Source organism: Rhinopithecus bieti, unplaced genomic scaffold (genome assembly GCF_001698545.2).
Source record: "Rhinopithecus bieti isolate Rb0 unplaced genomic scaffold, ASM169854v2 scaffold_4129, whole genome shotgun sequence".
NCBI lineage: Eukaryota > Metazoa > Chordata > Mammalia > Primates > Cercopithecidae > Rhinopithecus > Rhinopithecus bieti.
The window spans coordinates 329,074-345,915 of NW_016804391.1; the positions used below are offsets into that span (position 1 = coordinate 329,074).

The 16,842-nt window shown below is 49.8% G+C and overlaps 1 protein-coding gene across 1 annotated transcript; it reads right to left on the minus strand.

Moving 5' to 3' along the window:
• Window positions 1-968: 968 nt before the first annotated feature.
• PMVK (phosphomevalonate kinase) lies at window positions 969-13,338 on the minus strand. Its single transcript, XM_017867712.1, has 5 exons — window positions 12,924-13,338; window positions 8,822-8,885; window positions 5,184-5,336; window positions 2,576-2,705; window positions 969-1,501 (listed from the first exon to the last, which is right to left on the minus strand). Exons 1-5 carry the CDS (start codon window positions 13,016-13,018, stop codon window positions 1,365-1,367), a joined length of 579 nt encoding a protein of 192 aa, XP_017723201.1. The 5' UTR covers window positions 13,019-13,338; the 3' UTR covers window positions 969-1,364.
• Between the last annotated feature and the right edge of the window lie 3,504 nt (window positions 13,339-16,842).

Sequence of the window (16,842 nt, forward strand, 5' to 3'; positions counted from 1 at the left end):
GGAGATCTGGGCAGAAATATACAAAATTCAGTTTGGGTCACACTGAAACTGTAATTTCTTTGGCTGTCCCCTTATCTGTGAACACAATTTGTGGGAGGATTACGTAGCCAGGGCCAGAGTTGGAGGGCTTAGGCTTGGCCTGGGGACAGCAAGGAGCTTTGGGACTTTGTACCACACCCATAGGAATGTGCAGAAGGGGACTGGTCAGGAGTCTAGTGGCCTGGGTTCCACGCAGCACTGACACTTACTAAGCCCTCTAACCCTGGAGAAGCTGTTTCACTTCTCTGAGTTCTTGGCATCTGCTAAATGTAGATGAAAATCCTATCCTCGCCCATTTCAGGGGGTGGCTATGAAGAATCTAGAAGAAATTTGGAAATTATAAAAGGCTATATAAATTACAAGGGCAGGGTCAGGCATGGTGGCTCACACTTGTAATCCCAACACTTTAGGAGGCCAAGGTGGGAGCATTGCTTAAGTTCAGGAGTTCAAGACCAGCCTGGGCAACAGAGCAAAACCTTGTCTCTACTAAAAATGAAAAAAATTAGCCGAATGTAGTGGTGTGTGTAGACCCAGCTACTTAGCAGGCTGAGGCAGGATTGCTTGAGCCCAGGAGGTCAAGGCTGCAATGAGCTATGATCACGCCACTGCATGCCAGCCTGGGTGACAGAATAGGACCCTGTCTCAAAGGAAAAAAAAGGGGGGGGAGGGAGCACTTGCTGGTGGCACTTTCTGTGGATCACAGCCTTTCATGGGGCTATCCCAGAGAGTAAGGCCCTCAACCCAATCCCACCTCCAACATAAACAGGCCTGTTGCCTGTGGGGTGCAGCATAAGTCAACCTCTGCAGGATACATTCTAGCCAGGTGGGAGGTGGAACAAGGACCCCCTCCCAGCCACCATGACACCCTAAGGCCTTCTAAACCCCACCCAAGCCAGGTTGGCATCAGGGAAATGAGAGATAAGCAGCTCTGAGAGTGTGCTCCAAAGAGGTTTATTAGTATCCACACTGGGGAGCCCTGGGTTCTTGCCCAGAACAAGGGGCTAAGAACATCCAGTCGGGATGCAAGGCTGCCACAGGCTGAGGGGACTGGCGCTGGGGAGACAGCAGGGTTTCTCCTTCAAGCACAGCCAACTCACCCTCCTTTGCCCTTGGAGTCTCCTCCTGAAGAGCATGGCTGTCTTCCCCATGGAGAAAATGAGGTCTCCAGACGTTTCCTGCCTTGCCCAAGATCCACCAACCCCCTCAGAATCTAGACCCCCCTCTGTCTGTTCCTCACCTTGGCCAGGATCAGGGGACCCCTCATCTTGCAGAGTCAGCCCCACCCCCACCGCAGCAGGCCCCAGCTGACTCCTAGAACCTAGCAACTACAGTCTGGAGCAGATAAATTCTATCAGGTTCTCCAACTGCTCCTCCAAGCGCTGTTCATCTCCATGGTTCTCGATGACCCAGTCAAAGCCCCCAAAGTTGTCCAGGCCACATTCTGACTCAGCGTCGTCCACCCCTGTGAAGGAAGCATGGCGAGGTCAGGCCCCAGCCCTCCAGACAGACACCAGTCTTCAAGGCCTGCTAGCCCCAGCTGGAGTGGGCCCTCCCGGCCTCTCCTCTGCTACCCCAGAGCTAAGGGCTACTCACCCAGAAGGCACCTCCCTACCCCTGAAACACTGCGATGGCAGGTTCAGCAGCCCGCAGCCACCTGGGCCCTCCAGCTGATCCCTCCTGACTTAATTCTTCACTTGCTACTGCCTACAGAGGGTGAATCCGGTCATCTAAAACCACACACAATTGTGTTTTCATTTTCTGTCAAGCTGGTTGTGTCCTTTTCTATCCCTAAATCTGTCCAATTCAGTCCCCGCAGGAGGCAGCATGTGCCAGAGTTAGAAGCAGAGGGTCAGGAGGCCAGCTCCTCCTCTCACTCTTTGTGACCCTGGGAAAGAGACTTAACCTTTCAGGCCAGGGCCTCATCCGACCATGGGTAAACTAATAACAGCATCTACCTGCTGAATCTGTTTTGATGGTAAAGTGAGACAGTGCATATAAAATGCTTAGCACAGGCCTGGACCATGTGAGTGCCCCAGAAATGAGGAGCATTAGCAGTGGTCATACCCATTGGATCTGAACTGCTCCAAGTCACAGTGATCTAGGGCAGGAAGGAAGCCTGAGTTGTGTTTCTGAAGCCCACAGAGCGGGTCCTGGGCTTGCACCATTGAAGCTCCCAGCAGAACTTACTCTCCACTACTAACTTCTAACTCCACTACTGTGTTAAAAAGAAGTGAGCTTTGTCAGGTTTGCCCCTTACCACTGTCAGCCCCTACAGGGCTGGAAAGCAAAGGTGAAGAACCATGGGGGTGGGTCCCAGCCAGACTACCAAAGCAGCCCACTGGCCATGAGAAGATAGCCTAGGTTAAGCCAAGAGAACCTTGACCCCCAGGACCTCCTCCACCATGCTACTCCCTAATCAGGAGGCCTCAGATCCTCCTTTACCATCCCTCACTCACTTTCCCCAGGCCTGCCAGGGAGACAAACCACATGGTGGGTAGCCTGTGTCCTCCTGTGCCCTACACATGGAGTGGCTCACCTGGCGTGAACACCCAGCCCCGCTGCTGTCGGCTCTGCTCCAACGCTACAACGCGGACAGTCTGCGTCATGGCCCCATAGGTCTCCCGAAACCACTGGATGTCAGACACTCTCCGTGTGTCACTCACCAACTGCAGGGGAGGGACACAGGTGACCAACAGGACAGGATGCTAGAAGTGAGGGGAGGTGGGGGACTCCAGAACCCAGGGCAGTGTGGGGTGTGGCTCTACCCCACATCTTCATGAGCAAGTCAGCAGCTAGACTCGCTATTCACGGATTCACTCATTCACTGAACTTACGCCACAGAGTGCTGACTACATGTCAGGCAGTGCTGCTGACAAGTTTATTCATCCAATTAAGCAAGTATTATAGCAAGTACCTACTGTGTGCTGGGCACTGTGCTAGGTGCTAAGGCTAGAGTGGTAAGCAAAACAGACCCTGTGCCTGCCCTCTCAGAGCTTACAGTCTAGTGGGAGACACTGAACAGATGTTCAGTGATCAAATAACCATGTGATTAAAGTGTATGTCAACAAGTGTCTCAACCTCAACACGGCTGAGACTCAACTCCTGATTTCCTCTCCAATCCTGTTCCTCCCAACCTTCCCTGTCTTAGAAAATGATAATTCTATATTTGTCCACCTGCTCAGAACAAAATCCTTGGTATAGTCTCTCACACCCCACAGCCAACCCATGGGCAAATCCTGTTGGTTTTCTCTTCAAAATATATCCAAAATCGACCCCTTATTTCCACTCTACCTTCACTTCCCTCTGCGCTCCAACCATAGTCATTTTGTCTGTTACAGAAAGGTCCTGGCCAGGCGTGGTGGCTCCCACCTATAATCCCAGCACCTTGGGAGGCCGAGGTGGGTGGATCACTTGAAGTCAGGAGTTTGAATTTTGCCATATGGCAAAACCCCGTCTCAACTAAAAATACACAAAAATTAGTTGGGCGTGATGGCACATGCCTGTAATCCCAGCTACTCAAGAGGCTGAGGCATGAGAATCGCTTAAACCCATGAGGCATAGGGTACAGTGAGCCAAGATCGCGTCACTGCACTCCAGCCTGGGTGATGGAGTGAGACTCTGTCTCAAAAAAAAAAAAAAATACTCCACCCGGTCCCTGTGCTTCTGCTCCCATCTTCCCCACCGCAGCTAGGGCCAGCCTTCTCAATCTTAAATCAGATCATGTCTCTCCTCTGCTAAGAACCCTGTAGTGACTCCCCATCTCACTCAGAATAAAATCCCAGCTCTCCCAAAGGTCTTCCCTGGGAAGTCTGACCTGACCTCCCACCACTCACCCTCACCCACTCTGGCCACCTGGCTTGTCCTCAGACACACCAGGCACACTCACCACTCAAGCCTCTGCACTTCCTCCTCTCTCTGGAAAGCTACTTCCCCAAATATCCATTCAGTTATCCTTTATTTCCTTCAGGTCTTCCTCAAACATCATATTAGTGTGGCCTTCCCAGGCACCCTTAATAAAACATCAGCGCTTCCCTATCTCTCCTCATATCCTAGGCCTACTTTATTTTACTCCTTAGTATTTACCTCTGCCTGATATATTCTGTATTTATTCTGTGCCTATCTCCCCATCACCCTCAGCTGTAATGTAAGCTCCCTGAAGGAAGAGACTTCATTGCATTTTTGCACCAATATATCCCCAGAACCTGCAACCACACCTGGCAGAAGTGGATACTCAATATTCACTGGCAGAATGAATGAGGAAGAAAAAGGGTAGGGTGATATAGGAGCACCTGCCAGGGAGCACCAGTTAAGACTTGAATATTAGGGAAGGCTTCCCTGTGGAGGTGTCATGTCAACTGAGCTGAAGCTAACCAGGGAAAGAGAGAAAGAAAGGGCAGTCCAGACAGGTGGAAGGGCATGTGCAAAGGCCCTGATTCCAGAAGGAGTTCGACTGACTTGAGGACCAAGAAGGCCAGTGTTGCTGCAGCTCAAGGAGTAAGGAGGCTAAAAAGGTAGCAGAAACTGGATCACACAAGGCCCAGAAGTTCATGTGAAGGATTTTCATTTTGTTCATGAGAACAACGAGAAGCCACCAAAGTATTCTAAACAGAAGAGTGACGTCACTTGGTTCATGTTTTTAAAAGGTCAGTCTGGGCTGCACGCAGTGGCTCACATCTATAATCCCAGCATTTTGGGAGGCTGAGGTGGGTGGATCACCTGAGGTCAAAAGTTCGAGACCAGCCTGGCCAACATGGTGAAAACCCATCTCTACTAAAAATACAAAAAAACTGCAATCCCAGCTGCTTGGGAGGCTGAGGCAGAAGAATCACTTGAACCCAGGAGGCGGAGGCTGCAGCGAGCCAAGATTGCACCACTGCACTCCAGCCTGGGCGACAAGAGTGAGACTCCATCTCAAAAATAAATAAATAAATAAATAATAAAATGTCAGTCTGGCTGCTGTGTAATGAATAGAACACAGAGGGCAAGAGCCACAGCTACAGACCAGTGTGGAGGCTACTGCGATTGTCCAGGCCAGAAATGGTGGGGGCTTGGGCCAGGACGGTGGCAGTGGAGACAGAGAGAGATGGACACAGCAGAGAGCTCGGGAAACAGGTGTTCTTCATGCTGCCATGGAGCCCTCTTACCCAGATGGGCTGAGAGATGCCCTCCACAATCTTCCTGCAAAAGAAGCCTGGGTCAGCCTGGCGTTTCTCCTCTCCCCAGCGGATCATGTCCTTTCGAAAGGCCTCCTTGTAGGTGCTGGCGTCCAGGAGTCTCTGGAAGTTCAAGCCATGCTCCTGCCCAAAGGACATTATGTCTATGTCACCAGCCTTTCAACCTCAGTGGTCTCTCCTAAAACAGCAGAAGAGCCATCCCTCACCCTCACCTGCCTCTCCCAAGGCTGATGCAAGGATTAATGAGGTTTCAGCCAGAACAAAGGTCTGCGAGGGAAAGAGCCCCAGCAACTAAGAAATCCTGATCACTGGTAGACAGAAGAAAGGTCTGGGGATAATCCAGAAATTGTTTCAATTTGTCTTTGAAATGTGTGGCGTGGTTTCTCTTTTGCAAGTTTTACCTTCCCAATTATTTCCGGCTTAAACTAATCCTGAAATTAGTTTGCATCTCCTGGGCAAAGTTTTAGCCTTCAACTAAAGTGGGAAATCTGAGGGGAAAAAAAAACTCCTGCACTCCATGTCCTCCCACTAGCATTGTTTGTCCCCATCCCAAATCCCACGGAGATTGTGTCTCCTTCCTCTCCCCCTTATCCCTTCCCATCCCCAAATTCCTGGTGCCTTTGCTGAAACAGCATCACTCCATTTAGCTCTGGGCACTTACGTGCAAGGCTTTCCACACCCAGAGGACCCCCCAGGCAGGAGAGGCTACTCTGACCACCTGGGGAGCTCCTTTCTCCCCTTCTCAAGCAGAGGGGTCCATCTAAAGGGATCCAGGATAGGAGGGGTCTGAAAAGCATCACCCAGTTCAGGTTCTGGCTCCTCCATGAGCTCACTGCAGCAAGACCTTCTCCCCTCAGGCTCTCAATTTCTTGATCACCCACCTGCTCCCCTTGCTGCAAGAGGAGGTCAGTAGCCACCTCCTGCTCCTGAACTGGTTTCCCTCCAGGAATATCGTGGTCTGCTTGTCGTTTATATTTTCCCTTGTGACTTAGGAAATCAATGCATGAACATTTCATTTTGGTTTTCCTTTTTAATGGGAGTAGGGGATAGTGGTGCTGGACTTCCACAGAGCAAGGGCAGTCTGGCCTATCAGAATCTTCCATGGAGGTTTTAAAAATGCAAATTGGGGCCGGGCACGGTGGCTCACGCCTGTAATCCCCCAGCACTTTGGGAGGCCAAGGCGGTGGGGATCATGAGGTCAGGAGATAGAGACTATCCTGGCTAACATGGTGAAACCCTGTCTCCACCAAAAATACAAAAAAATTAGCTAGGCGTGGTGGTGGCCGCCTGTAGTCCCAGCTACTCAGGAGGCTGAGGCAGGAGAATGGCACGAACCCAGGAGGCAGAGCTTGCAGTGGGCTGAGATGGCGCCACTGCACTCCAGTCTGGGCAACAGAGTGAGACTCCGACAAAAAAAAAAAAAAGTGCAAATTGGCCAGGCATGGTGGCTCACGCCTATAATCCCAGCACTCTGCACTCTGGGAGGCCAAAGTGGGCAGATCACAAGGTCAGCAGTTCGAGACCAGCCTGACCAATATGGTGAAACCATGTCTCTACTAAAAATACAAAAAAATTACCCAGGTGTGATGGCGCATGGCTATAATCCCAGCTGCTCAGGAAGCTAAGGCAGTAGAACTGCTTGAACCCAGGAGCTGGATGTTGCAGTGAGCCAAGATCGCGCCACTGCACTCCAGCCTGGGTGACAGAGCGAGACTCCATCTCAAATAAATAAAATAAATAAATAAAAATGCAAACTCCTGCTCCTTCCTCCTCCTGCCCCCACCCAACCCCACCAGTCTGACTCAGTAGAACAGAAGCAAGACCTATCTGTGAACTTTGGAAGATCGGTTTTGAAAGTGGTCCTGGGAGGCCTTTGGAAGTGCCTAGGCCCCACTAGGGAAGGCTCAGTGCCTTTCCCTTCACCCCTTCCTTCCTCCCATCTCCCCACCACCAACCCACCACCCTGCAGAGTCACTTCCAGTCTGTCTCCTGGATACAAAGAAATTCTGTATCCAGTTTCATTTGGGAAAGATTCCTGCTTAAAATTTTTGAAAACCAGCCCAGGCAAAGTAGCTCGCACCCAAATCCTAGCACTTTGGGAGGCCACAGTGGGAGGATCGCTTGAGCCCAGGGGTTGGAGACCAGCCTGGGCAACATAATGAGACTCCCATCTCTACAAAAAAAAAAATTTTAACTTAGCCAGGCATAGTGGCATGCACCTGTATTCCTAGCTACTTGGGAAGCTGAAGTGGGAGGATCACTTGTGCCCAGGAGGTCAAGGCTGCAGTGAGCCATTATGCGCCACTGCACTCCAGCCTGTACTACAGAGCAAGACCTTGTCTCAAAAGGAAAAAAAATTAAATGACTTAATCTAGTTATTCTTACAATTCCTCAGGCTGCCACCCTATGAATGGGTCTGTTCAGCTGGTGAGAGATGACCCAATGCTTCCCATGGAGGCAGAGCTGGCACACAGAAGGGGGGACAATTCATTTTATGTGGTTCTGGAGGCCACACTCAGGCCAAGGGAGGGGCCAGAGCACATGTCCCAGAAGGGTGCACCTAGAGGCCAAGGGCAAAATGTGGGCAACAAGAGGGCTCCACACCATGTGGGAGGCTGATCTTGCCTTCCAGGTTCTCTTTCCGAAGTCTAAGATTCTGAGAGTTCCTATTGACTTATTTTTTTTATTCTATTTTAATGATCCTATTTTTTTTTTAATCCACATGGTTCAAAATTCAAAGATACACATTAATTTACAGTGAAAAATCTCTCTCTCACCCTGTCCCCTCCCTGGGGGCAACCAATGGTACAGTTTCTAACGTGTCTTTCCCACACAGTGCAGGAACACATCCCAGGCACCTGAAACAGTGCTGAACGTGAGACAGGCACCCCGTAAACACTTGTTAAATAGCCGAATATATGAGCAGATACACTTAGAATTCCTTTACAATTCTTGGTCACAAAGTGCCTCTTCAGTTTTAGACAAATGTAGCATTCTCTACACACTGTTCTACATCTTGGTATTGGCTTTTTTTTTTCCCCCACTTAATGATATATTTTGACATCTTATGGGACTAAATTTCTTTTTTGTGTGTTGTTGTTTACTTTAAAAAAAATTTTTTTTTAAAGAAACAGAGATGAGGTTTCACTGTGTTGGCCAGGCTGTTCTCTAACTCCTGGACTCAAGCAATCCACCTGCCTTGGCCTCCCAAAGTGCTGGGATTACAGGCGTGTGCCACTATGCTCAGCCTGTACTAAATTTCTAGGAACAAAGTTCCAGGGGCTGTGTCAGGCCTGCTGAGAGGGTGGTGTGAGGAGGCACAGTCAGGTCCTTACTAATCACACAGCATCAGAGCCGCCAACTCGAGTGTCGACAGCCTTTCCTGGGCACACCTTCTTGAACTCACTCTGAAGGGAGGGAGGCTATTAGGAAAGAAATATAAGCTGAAAATGCCCCCACAATGTCCACTCACAGAAAACCAAGAGCTGGCCACCACCCTGCCAGCAGTGGTGACGGGGATCATGCCAGTGACTCAGGCAGCAGCCACAGCTCCAAAGTCCTGGAGCCGGCCCCGCCCAACACACCGGATGCCACAGAGCACCACCTACCTGAGCATACTGCTCCTTGAGTGGACCAGAGAGCCGCAGAACAGCACAGACATCAGCTCCAAGTCTGCGGGACAGGGAGATCAGAATCCAGTTAGCCTAGAATTTCCAGGAGCTTCCAGGTCCCAGAAAGAGAGTCAAGAGGCGTGTGCTGAAGTCCCATTTCTACTACTGGTATTATGTAACTTTGGTAGGTCTCAGTGTCCCTGATCCTATTTCTTCATCGGAAAATGATGATGACACTTTCTGTTCTGTCTCCCACACAGGATTATTATGAAACTCTAATGAATATAAAAGAGCCCTGAAACAGGTAAAATCTATAAAGTGATAATTACAGTGTGAACAGGCACAGCAATATTCTGGCTGGATTTGGTTATTGCCCAGACCTAAACTAATTCTCTCACAGCCAGAGGTACCTGTCTCCACTGACTTGGTCACCATAACACATATCATTTATTCATTCACTAGTTGGGCGTGGTGGCTCACACCTGTAATCCCAACACTTTGGGAGGCCAAGGCAGAAAGAGTGCTTGAGGCCAGGAGTTCAAGACCAGCCTGGGCAACACAGTAAGACCCAGAGATACCAGCTCCACAAAAAAGTTTAAAAATCACCTGAGCATGGCAGCATGTACCTGTACTCCCAGCTACTCCAGAGGCTGAGGTGGGAGCATTCCTGAGCCCAGGAGTTCCAGGCTACAGTGAGCCACGATTTTACCACTGTATGCCAGCCTGAGAGACAGAGTGAAACCCTGTCTCAAAAAAATGAACTAAGAAAAGCAAATGTAAAAAACTGAAACAAAAGCCAGGTGTAGTGGCTCACACCTGTAATCTCAGCACTTTGGAAGGCTGAGGCAGGTGGATCACCTGAGGTCAGGAGTTTGAGACCAGCCTGACTAACATGGTGAAACCCTGTGTCTACTAAAAGCACAAAATTAGCTGAACATGATGGCGCACGCCTGTAATCCCAGCTACTTGAGAGGCCAAAGCAGGAGAATCGCTCAAACCCAGGAGGCGGAGATTGCAGTGAGCTGAGAGCCGAGATCGCGCCATTTCTCTCCAGCCTGGGCAATAAGAGCGAAACTCCATCTCAAAAAAATAAATTAAATAAAATAAAAAATAAATAAAAATAACTTATTCATTATTTAATTTACTAACCAAACTTTTTTTTGTTTTTGAACAGCCGTCTTGCTCGTTGCCAGGCTGGACAGGGCTGGAGTGCAATGGCGTGATCTCAGCTCACTGCAAGGCGATCTCAGCCTCACGAAGTGCTGGGATTACAGACGTGAGCCACCGCACCTGGCCTTTTTTTTTTCTCTTTTTTGAGACAGAGTCTCACTCTGTCGCCCAGGCTGGAGTGCAGTGGCGCCATCTCGTCTCACCGCAACCTCCACCTCCACCACCTCCACCTCCCTGCTTAACCAATGCTTTATTGGGTACCATATTTGGATCTAGGTGATACAAATGTGAATGATACATGCTTCCTGTCCTAGCCTCAAGATGCTCACAGATACACTTAATGCACGGGAAGACAAGTGTTTTTTGTTTTTGTTGTTTTTTTGAGACTCACTCTGTAGCCCAGGCTAGGTGCAGTGGCGCTACCTCGGGTCACTGCAACCTCCACCTCCTGGATTTAAGCTATTCTCCTACCTCAGCCTCCCAAGTAGCTGAGACTACCAGCCCCCGCCACCATGTCCAGCTAATTTTTGTATTTTTAGTAGAGAAGGGTTTTACCATGTTGGTCAGGCTGGTCTTGAACTCCTGAGCTCAAGTGATCCACCCTTCCCGGCCTCCCAAAGTATTATGATTACAGGTGTGAGCCACTGCACCCGGCGATAAGTGTTCTTTGTTTTGGTTTTTTAAGAGTCAGGGTCTTGCTGTCACCCAGGCTAGAGTGCTGTGGTATGATCACAGCTCACTACAATCTTGAACTCCTGAGTTCAGGCAATCCTCCCACCTTAGCCTCCTGAATATCAGGGATTACTGGCATGCACCACCATACCCAGCTAATTTTTTTTATCTTTTGTAGAGATGGGGTCTCACTATGTTGCCCTGGCTGTAAGTGTTCTTATTTTCATGTTTCAGATGGGGAAGTTGAGGTTGTGAAAGGAGGATTGACTTCCCCAAAGCAACACTGTAAGTAGTGAAGCCAGGATTGGTAAAATAAATATAAACAACATTTAGTTCCTGCACCTCTGCTAGGTGCCAATAATTATTCTAAGCCCTTCACGCACATTATCTCCTTTAATCCCTACAACCACCCTATTATTATCCCCATTTTACAAATGACAAAACTGAGACACAGGCCGGGTGCAGTGGTTCACGTCTGTAATCCCAGCACTCTGGGAGGCCGAGGCAGGCAGATCACTTGAGGTCAGGGGTTTGAGACCAGCCTGGTCAACATGGTGAAACCTGTCTCTACTAAAAATACGAAAGTTAGCTGGGTGTGGTGGCACACACCTGTAATTCCAGCTACTCTGGAGGGTGAGACGGGAGAATAGCTTGAACTCAGGAGGCAGAGGTTGCAGTGAGCCGCAACCTGGGTGCGCTCCAGCCTGGGTGACAGAGTAAGACTCCCTCTCAAAAAAAAAAAAAAAAAAAAAAAAAACTAAGGCACAGAGTGAATGAGAGATGTGTACAAGATCACACACTAATCAACAGTGAGCCAGGGTTTGCATCCCAGCAGTCTAATTCCACAGCCTGTGCTTCTGACCACTATTTGACATCAGAGTTTGAAGGTGAGGAGAAATGCAACTTAGGAAAAGGTGGTGAGATACTTAGTGGTGAAAAATTCAGGTGGTGACCTCTGCTCTGGGCTCTCCCACCCCTGATATCCAAAAGCAGCTTCCTGGTATCCCCACCACATTGGCCTTCAAGAGGAGAGGAGCCCCACTCCAGTTTCTCCCCATCCTCTGCTCTCCTAGCCCAGGTCTCAGCAAAATGCTCCCGCACAGAAGATCTTGCTTTGACAGAAAACACTGTGCAAAAGGTATTATTATTTGGGGAGGCAGTCAGATAAAACAGAAAGAAACCAGTCCTTGGCGCAAGACAAAGCTGAATTTGTTTGAGTTTTTTTTTTTGTTTGTTTCAATTATATATTAATTGCTGAGATGCCCATCATGAACCACAAAGCTGAATTTGAATCCTGAATTTGCCACTTACTTTGCGACCGGCAAGGGTTTTTTATTGTTGTTAGCTTTGTACGTTATTTTATTTTACTTCGAGACAGGGTCTCAGGCTCTGCTGCACGGACTGGAGGACAGTAGCATGATTACAACTCACTGCAGCCCCCAGGCTCAAGTGATCCTCCCACCTCAGCCTCCTGAGTAGCTGGGACTAGAGGTGCTTGCCATCGCACTAGGCTAACTTTTCAATTTTTTTGTAGAGACTAGGGTCTTACTGTATTGCCCAGGCTGGTCTCCAACTACTGGGCTCTCAAGCGATCCTCGCACCTCTGTCTCCCAAAGTGCTGGGGTCACAGGCATGACCACCACACCCAGCCTGTTTAACTTTTTAAGAGCCTCAGTTTCTTCACCTGTGAAATGCAGATGCTAATAATGGCACAGAGTACCTAACAAAGAGGTGAAGAGAGTTTTTCTGTTTTGTTTTGTTTTGTTTTTTAAGACAGGGCCTTGCTCTGTCGCCCAGGCTGGAGTGCAGTGGCGCGATCTCGCCTCACTGCAACCTCCGCCTCCCTGGCTCAAGCAATTCTTCCGCCTCAAGGTCCCGAATAGCTGGGACCACAGGCACGCGCCACCACGCCCAGCTACTTTTTGGATTTTTCGTAGAAGCGGGGTCTCGCCGCGTTGCCCAGGCTGGTATCCAACTCCTGGTACATAGAAAGTGCCTTGGTAGGAACCATTATTAATGCTTCTTAGACCTGCAGCTGAAGATCTTTGGAGAGATGGTCACCTGGTTCTTTGAGGCTCCCGTGTGTAGATTGCTGTTTTATGTAATGGTGACATTCCACTTTCCCCAACCCAGTGCTCCTCCTGCCTTGCAAACGGAGGACCCCTACTCCAAAGCTCACTCTGTGACACCCAAAAGCACTCCTCGTGTCACGCGATGCGGAGAGCTCCCCCTTCCACCTTTCCCGCCCCACGGACACCTGCTCTGCAGCGCCTCGGTCACGAAGTCTTTCCCGGATTTCCTCTTGCCGCTGAACAGCAGCACCAGCCGCGGGGCGCCTCCCAGCGGGGCCATGGGCCGCCACGCCTCGCGATGCCTGAAGCTGACACTTCTCCCTACCACTAAAATCCGGACGCCGCGCAGAATGGACTCGGCCACTGAGCGGAGCGGCACCACGGAGCAATCCCGCCCCTCCTCGCCATAGCTGCGAACAGGGCTGACCGTCCGCGACTGTGCGCTCAACTCATGTCCAAACAGATACGGGGAGAAAAGGGTGAGACCCGCGGAGAGAAAGGCGGTTCCTTCACACGGCAGCCTCCCCTCGTGAAGCTCCCCGACCCGAACTCACTTAGAACAGTCCAGCCCCGCCCAGAACCTTTGCTCACAGCCGGAACTGCTTAACTGACACCCGGGGAGGAACCGGACGCGACTACCTTCCTCCGAGGGGGGTGGCGTCTGCAATATGCTGAGGTGAACCCCATGTTCCCTTCCGCGCAGCCCTAAAAACTTTAGGAAAAGAAAATCTCTGGAGCGCGATCACGTTGGAGACGTTTTGGAAACTGCCTTTTTGCCTGTGCGTTATAGTGCATGCGCCTCAGCAAATCTGCGCGTGCCCCAGAGTGGGAATGGGTCTTCCTGGGGGTGTAAGGCAGCCCTGACGCCAGCGGCGTGTCTGGTCACGTCATGTCGGGGGAGGAGCGGAATCGCTCACACGATATTTTATTGTCAAGCAGACTTTATAACCCGAGACGTCACTAAGATGTGGCCCTTTAAGCCCGGCAAGAAACCTTTGGTTGCTTTTCTAGCCGCAGCCTCCGGATCAAAGGTTTTCGGAAGCAAGAGCACTTGAAACGGCGTGGGTGACATCGATAGTAAGGGAGCGTTGAATCCCTAGATGAGATTGCCTGGTTTCATCCGAAGTACGTCTCCCAGCCAGGATTTTGAGAGGCAGAATAAGAATAATCTGTCCTGGGCCGGGCGCGGTGGCTCAAGCCTGTAATCCCAGCACTTTCGGAGGCCGAGACGGGCGGATCACGAGGTCAGGAAATCGAGACCATCCTGGCTAACACGGTGAAACCCCGTCTCTACTAAAAAAATACAAAAAACTAGCCGGGCGAGGTGGCGGGCGCCTGTAGTCCCAGCTATTCCGGAGGCGGAGGCAGGAGAATGGCGTGAATCCAGGAGGCGGAGCTTGCAGTGAAGGGAGATCCGGCCACTGCACTCCTGCCTGGGCGACAGAGCCAGACTCCGTCTCAAAAAAAAAAAAAAGAATAATCTGTCCTTTCTCTGAATCCCGGGTTCTGCCTCTGCCCGCAGTAGCTGACGGGTAGCCCCAGCTGAGTACGTGGAGTTGTTTTTGGCTATGACTTGCAGTCCTGCATTTTTCTGAGCATGTCAGAACAGAGCCTGCAACTCATTACTGCCTCCACTAGAGAAAAAGTGTAGTGTGGAGACTTAGGGAGAAACCATTAATTTCCTGAATGTTGAAAAGAGGCACAGGAGAGTGGTCAGATGCAAAAAGAACAGACTTCAGTAGGGTGTGTGTGTGTGTGTGTGTGTGGTTTTTTGTGTTTTGTTTTTTGTTTTTGCAACCCAGAAAGCACTGCACTCATCAACGCACTAGAAGGCAGCACAGAGTGGATTTTCAGTCCCAGCTTGGACACTTAGCAAGTCACTCTGAGTTTACCACTGATAACGCCCACTTCCCAGGGTTATAATAAGAAAAGAATGAAGAAAATAAATGACAAGGTACAAAAAATACTTTGTAAGTTCTCAAGTATCATCCAGATGTAAGGGGTTGTTATTTATTCCTAGCACTTTGTCATTCAACGGAGAATCAGATTTTCCAGCTCATCTTCAATAAACATGTATTTGGGCCTCCACGGAAAGTGCAAATCTCCTGCTTTACCTGAGTCACATGGAAGGAGTCAGAACTTACTCCTGGAGTCTCTTTCCTCACCTGACCCAATGCACACCCCTTACCTCCCTCCCCGACTCTGAGATCCAGCTCCCTGAATACCTAGTGAGCAATCAGAAAACTTCCCCCAGGCCAGGCACAGTGGCTCACGCCTGTAATCCCTGGCCTCGTCCCCCTGCACTTTGGGAGGCAGAGGCGGATCACCTGAGGGCAGGAGTTCGAGACCAGCCTGGCCAACATGACGAAACCTCATCTCTACTAAAAATATAAAAATTAACTGGATTGGTGGTGGGCGCCTGTAATCCAACTACTCAGGAGGCTGAGGCACGAGAATCACTGGAACCTGGGAGGAAGAGGTTGCAATAAGCCAAGATTGCACCACTGTGTTCCAGCCTAGACAACAGAGAAAGACTCTGTCTCAAAAAATAAAATAAAATAAAACTTCCCCCATAGCCTAGTCTCAGAAGTCCCCCTTCCCCTGCTGCCTCAACTGAACTCCAGTGTCCCTTACCGCAGTCTCAAGTGGTGGCTTTTGTTTCCCAGCCCTCATTCCTCAGCATCTGCTTTGAGTCTGTGGCCTCCCTTCCTCCCCATTTCAATTTCCACACCGCTACTCATCCTGCCTCTTGGAAAACTATGGTTCCTCTAAGGCTCATGCCACCTGCCTGCGCTACCCTTCTGCTTTCCTCAGTACTGGCAGCCCAGCAATCCTGGTGGTTCATTTTCATTTTTTTGTTGTTGTTGTTGTTTGATATGGAGATGAGGTTTTGCTATATTGACCAGGCTAGTCTGGAATTCCTGAGCTCAAGCATGCTCTGGCCTTAGCCTGCCAAAGTGCTGGGATTATAGGTGTAAGCCACTGCACCTGGCCTCATTCTCATTTTCTGAGACTTGGCCACTGGCTCCCAGTCTCCTTTTCTACACAGTTGCTGTCATCATCCTCAGTGACTTCACTGTCATGGCCAGCCCATCCAACACCCCACTGCTCAATCCCTTGACTCTGGCTGTTCAAAGCCTTTTTCCCCCTCTCCTCCTCAGAGGCCAGCTCCTGTGGACACAACCTGGGCTTTGTCATCACCAGAAGCTGCTCAACCTGCAAATTCACATGCTCATCAACCCAACCTTTCAAGGTCACTTGCTCAAATACTCCCCAAAGTAGCACTTCCCTCCCAAGTCCACTAGCTGGTGGAACTGGTTACATTATATAATATGCTCTGCCTGCCTTCCACAACCCAGGGAAAAAAAGTTAAATGTGGCTGGACGCGGTGGCTCATGCCTGTAATCCCAACACTTTGGGAGGCCAAGCAGAGTGGATCACAAGGTCAGGAGATCAAGACCATCCTGGCTGGTGGGATTGTAAACTAGTTCAACCATTATGGAAAACAGATATGGCAATTCCTCACAGGATCATAGAACACTAGATGTACCATATGGACCCCAGCCATCCCACTCCTGGGTATCATTACCCCACAAGGAGACACATATAAATTACTCTACATACAAAGACACATGTACCGTATGTTTATTGCGGCACTATCTCACAATAGCAGAAGACTTGGAATCAACCAAATGTCCATCTGTGACAGACTGGATTAAGAAAATGTGGCACATATACACCATGGAATACTATGCAGCCATATAAAAGGGAATGAGTTTGTGGTCCTTGTAGGGACATGGATGCAGCTGGAAACCATCATTCTAGCAACTATCACAAGAAAGAGAAAACCAAACACCGCATAGGTCTCACTCATAGGGTGGGAACTGAACAATGAGATCACTTAGGACGTCGGGAAGGGAACATCACGCACTGGGCCTATCATGGGAGGAGGGGGGAGGAGGGAGGGATTGCATTGGGGAGTTATACATGATATAAATGCATGGAAATTGATGGGTGCTGACGAGTTGATGGGTGCAGCACCACCAACATGGCATAAGTTATACATTGTACACAACCTGCACGTTATGCACGATGTACCCTAGA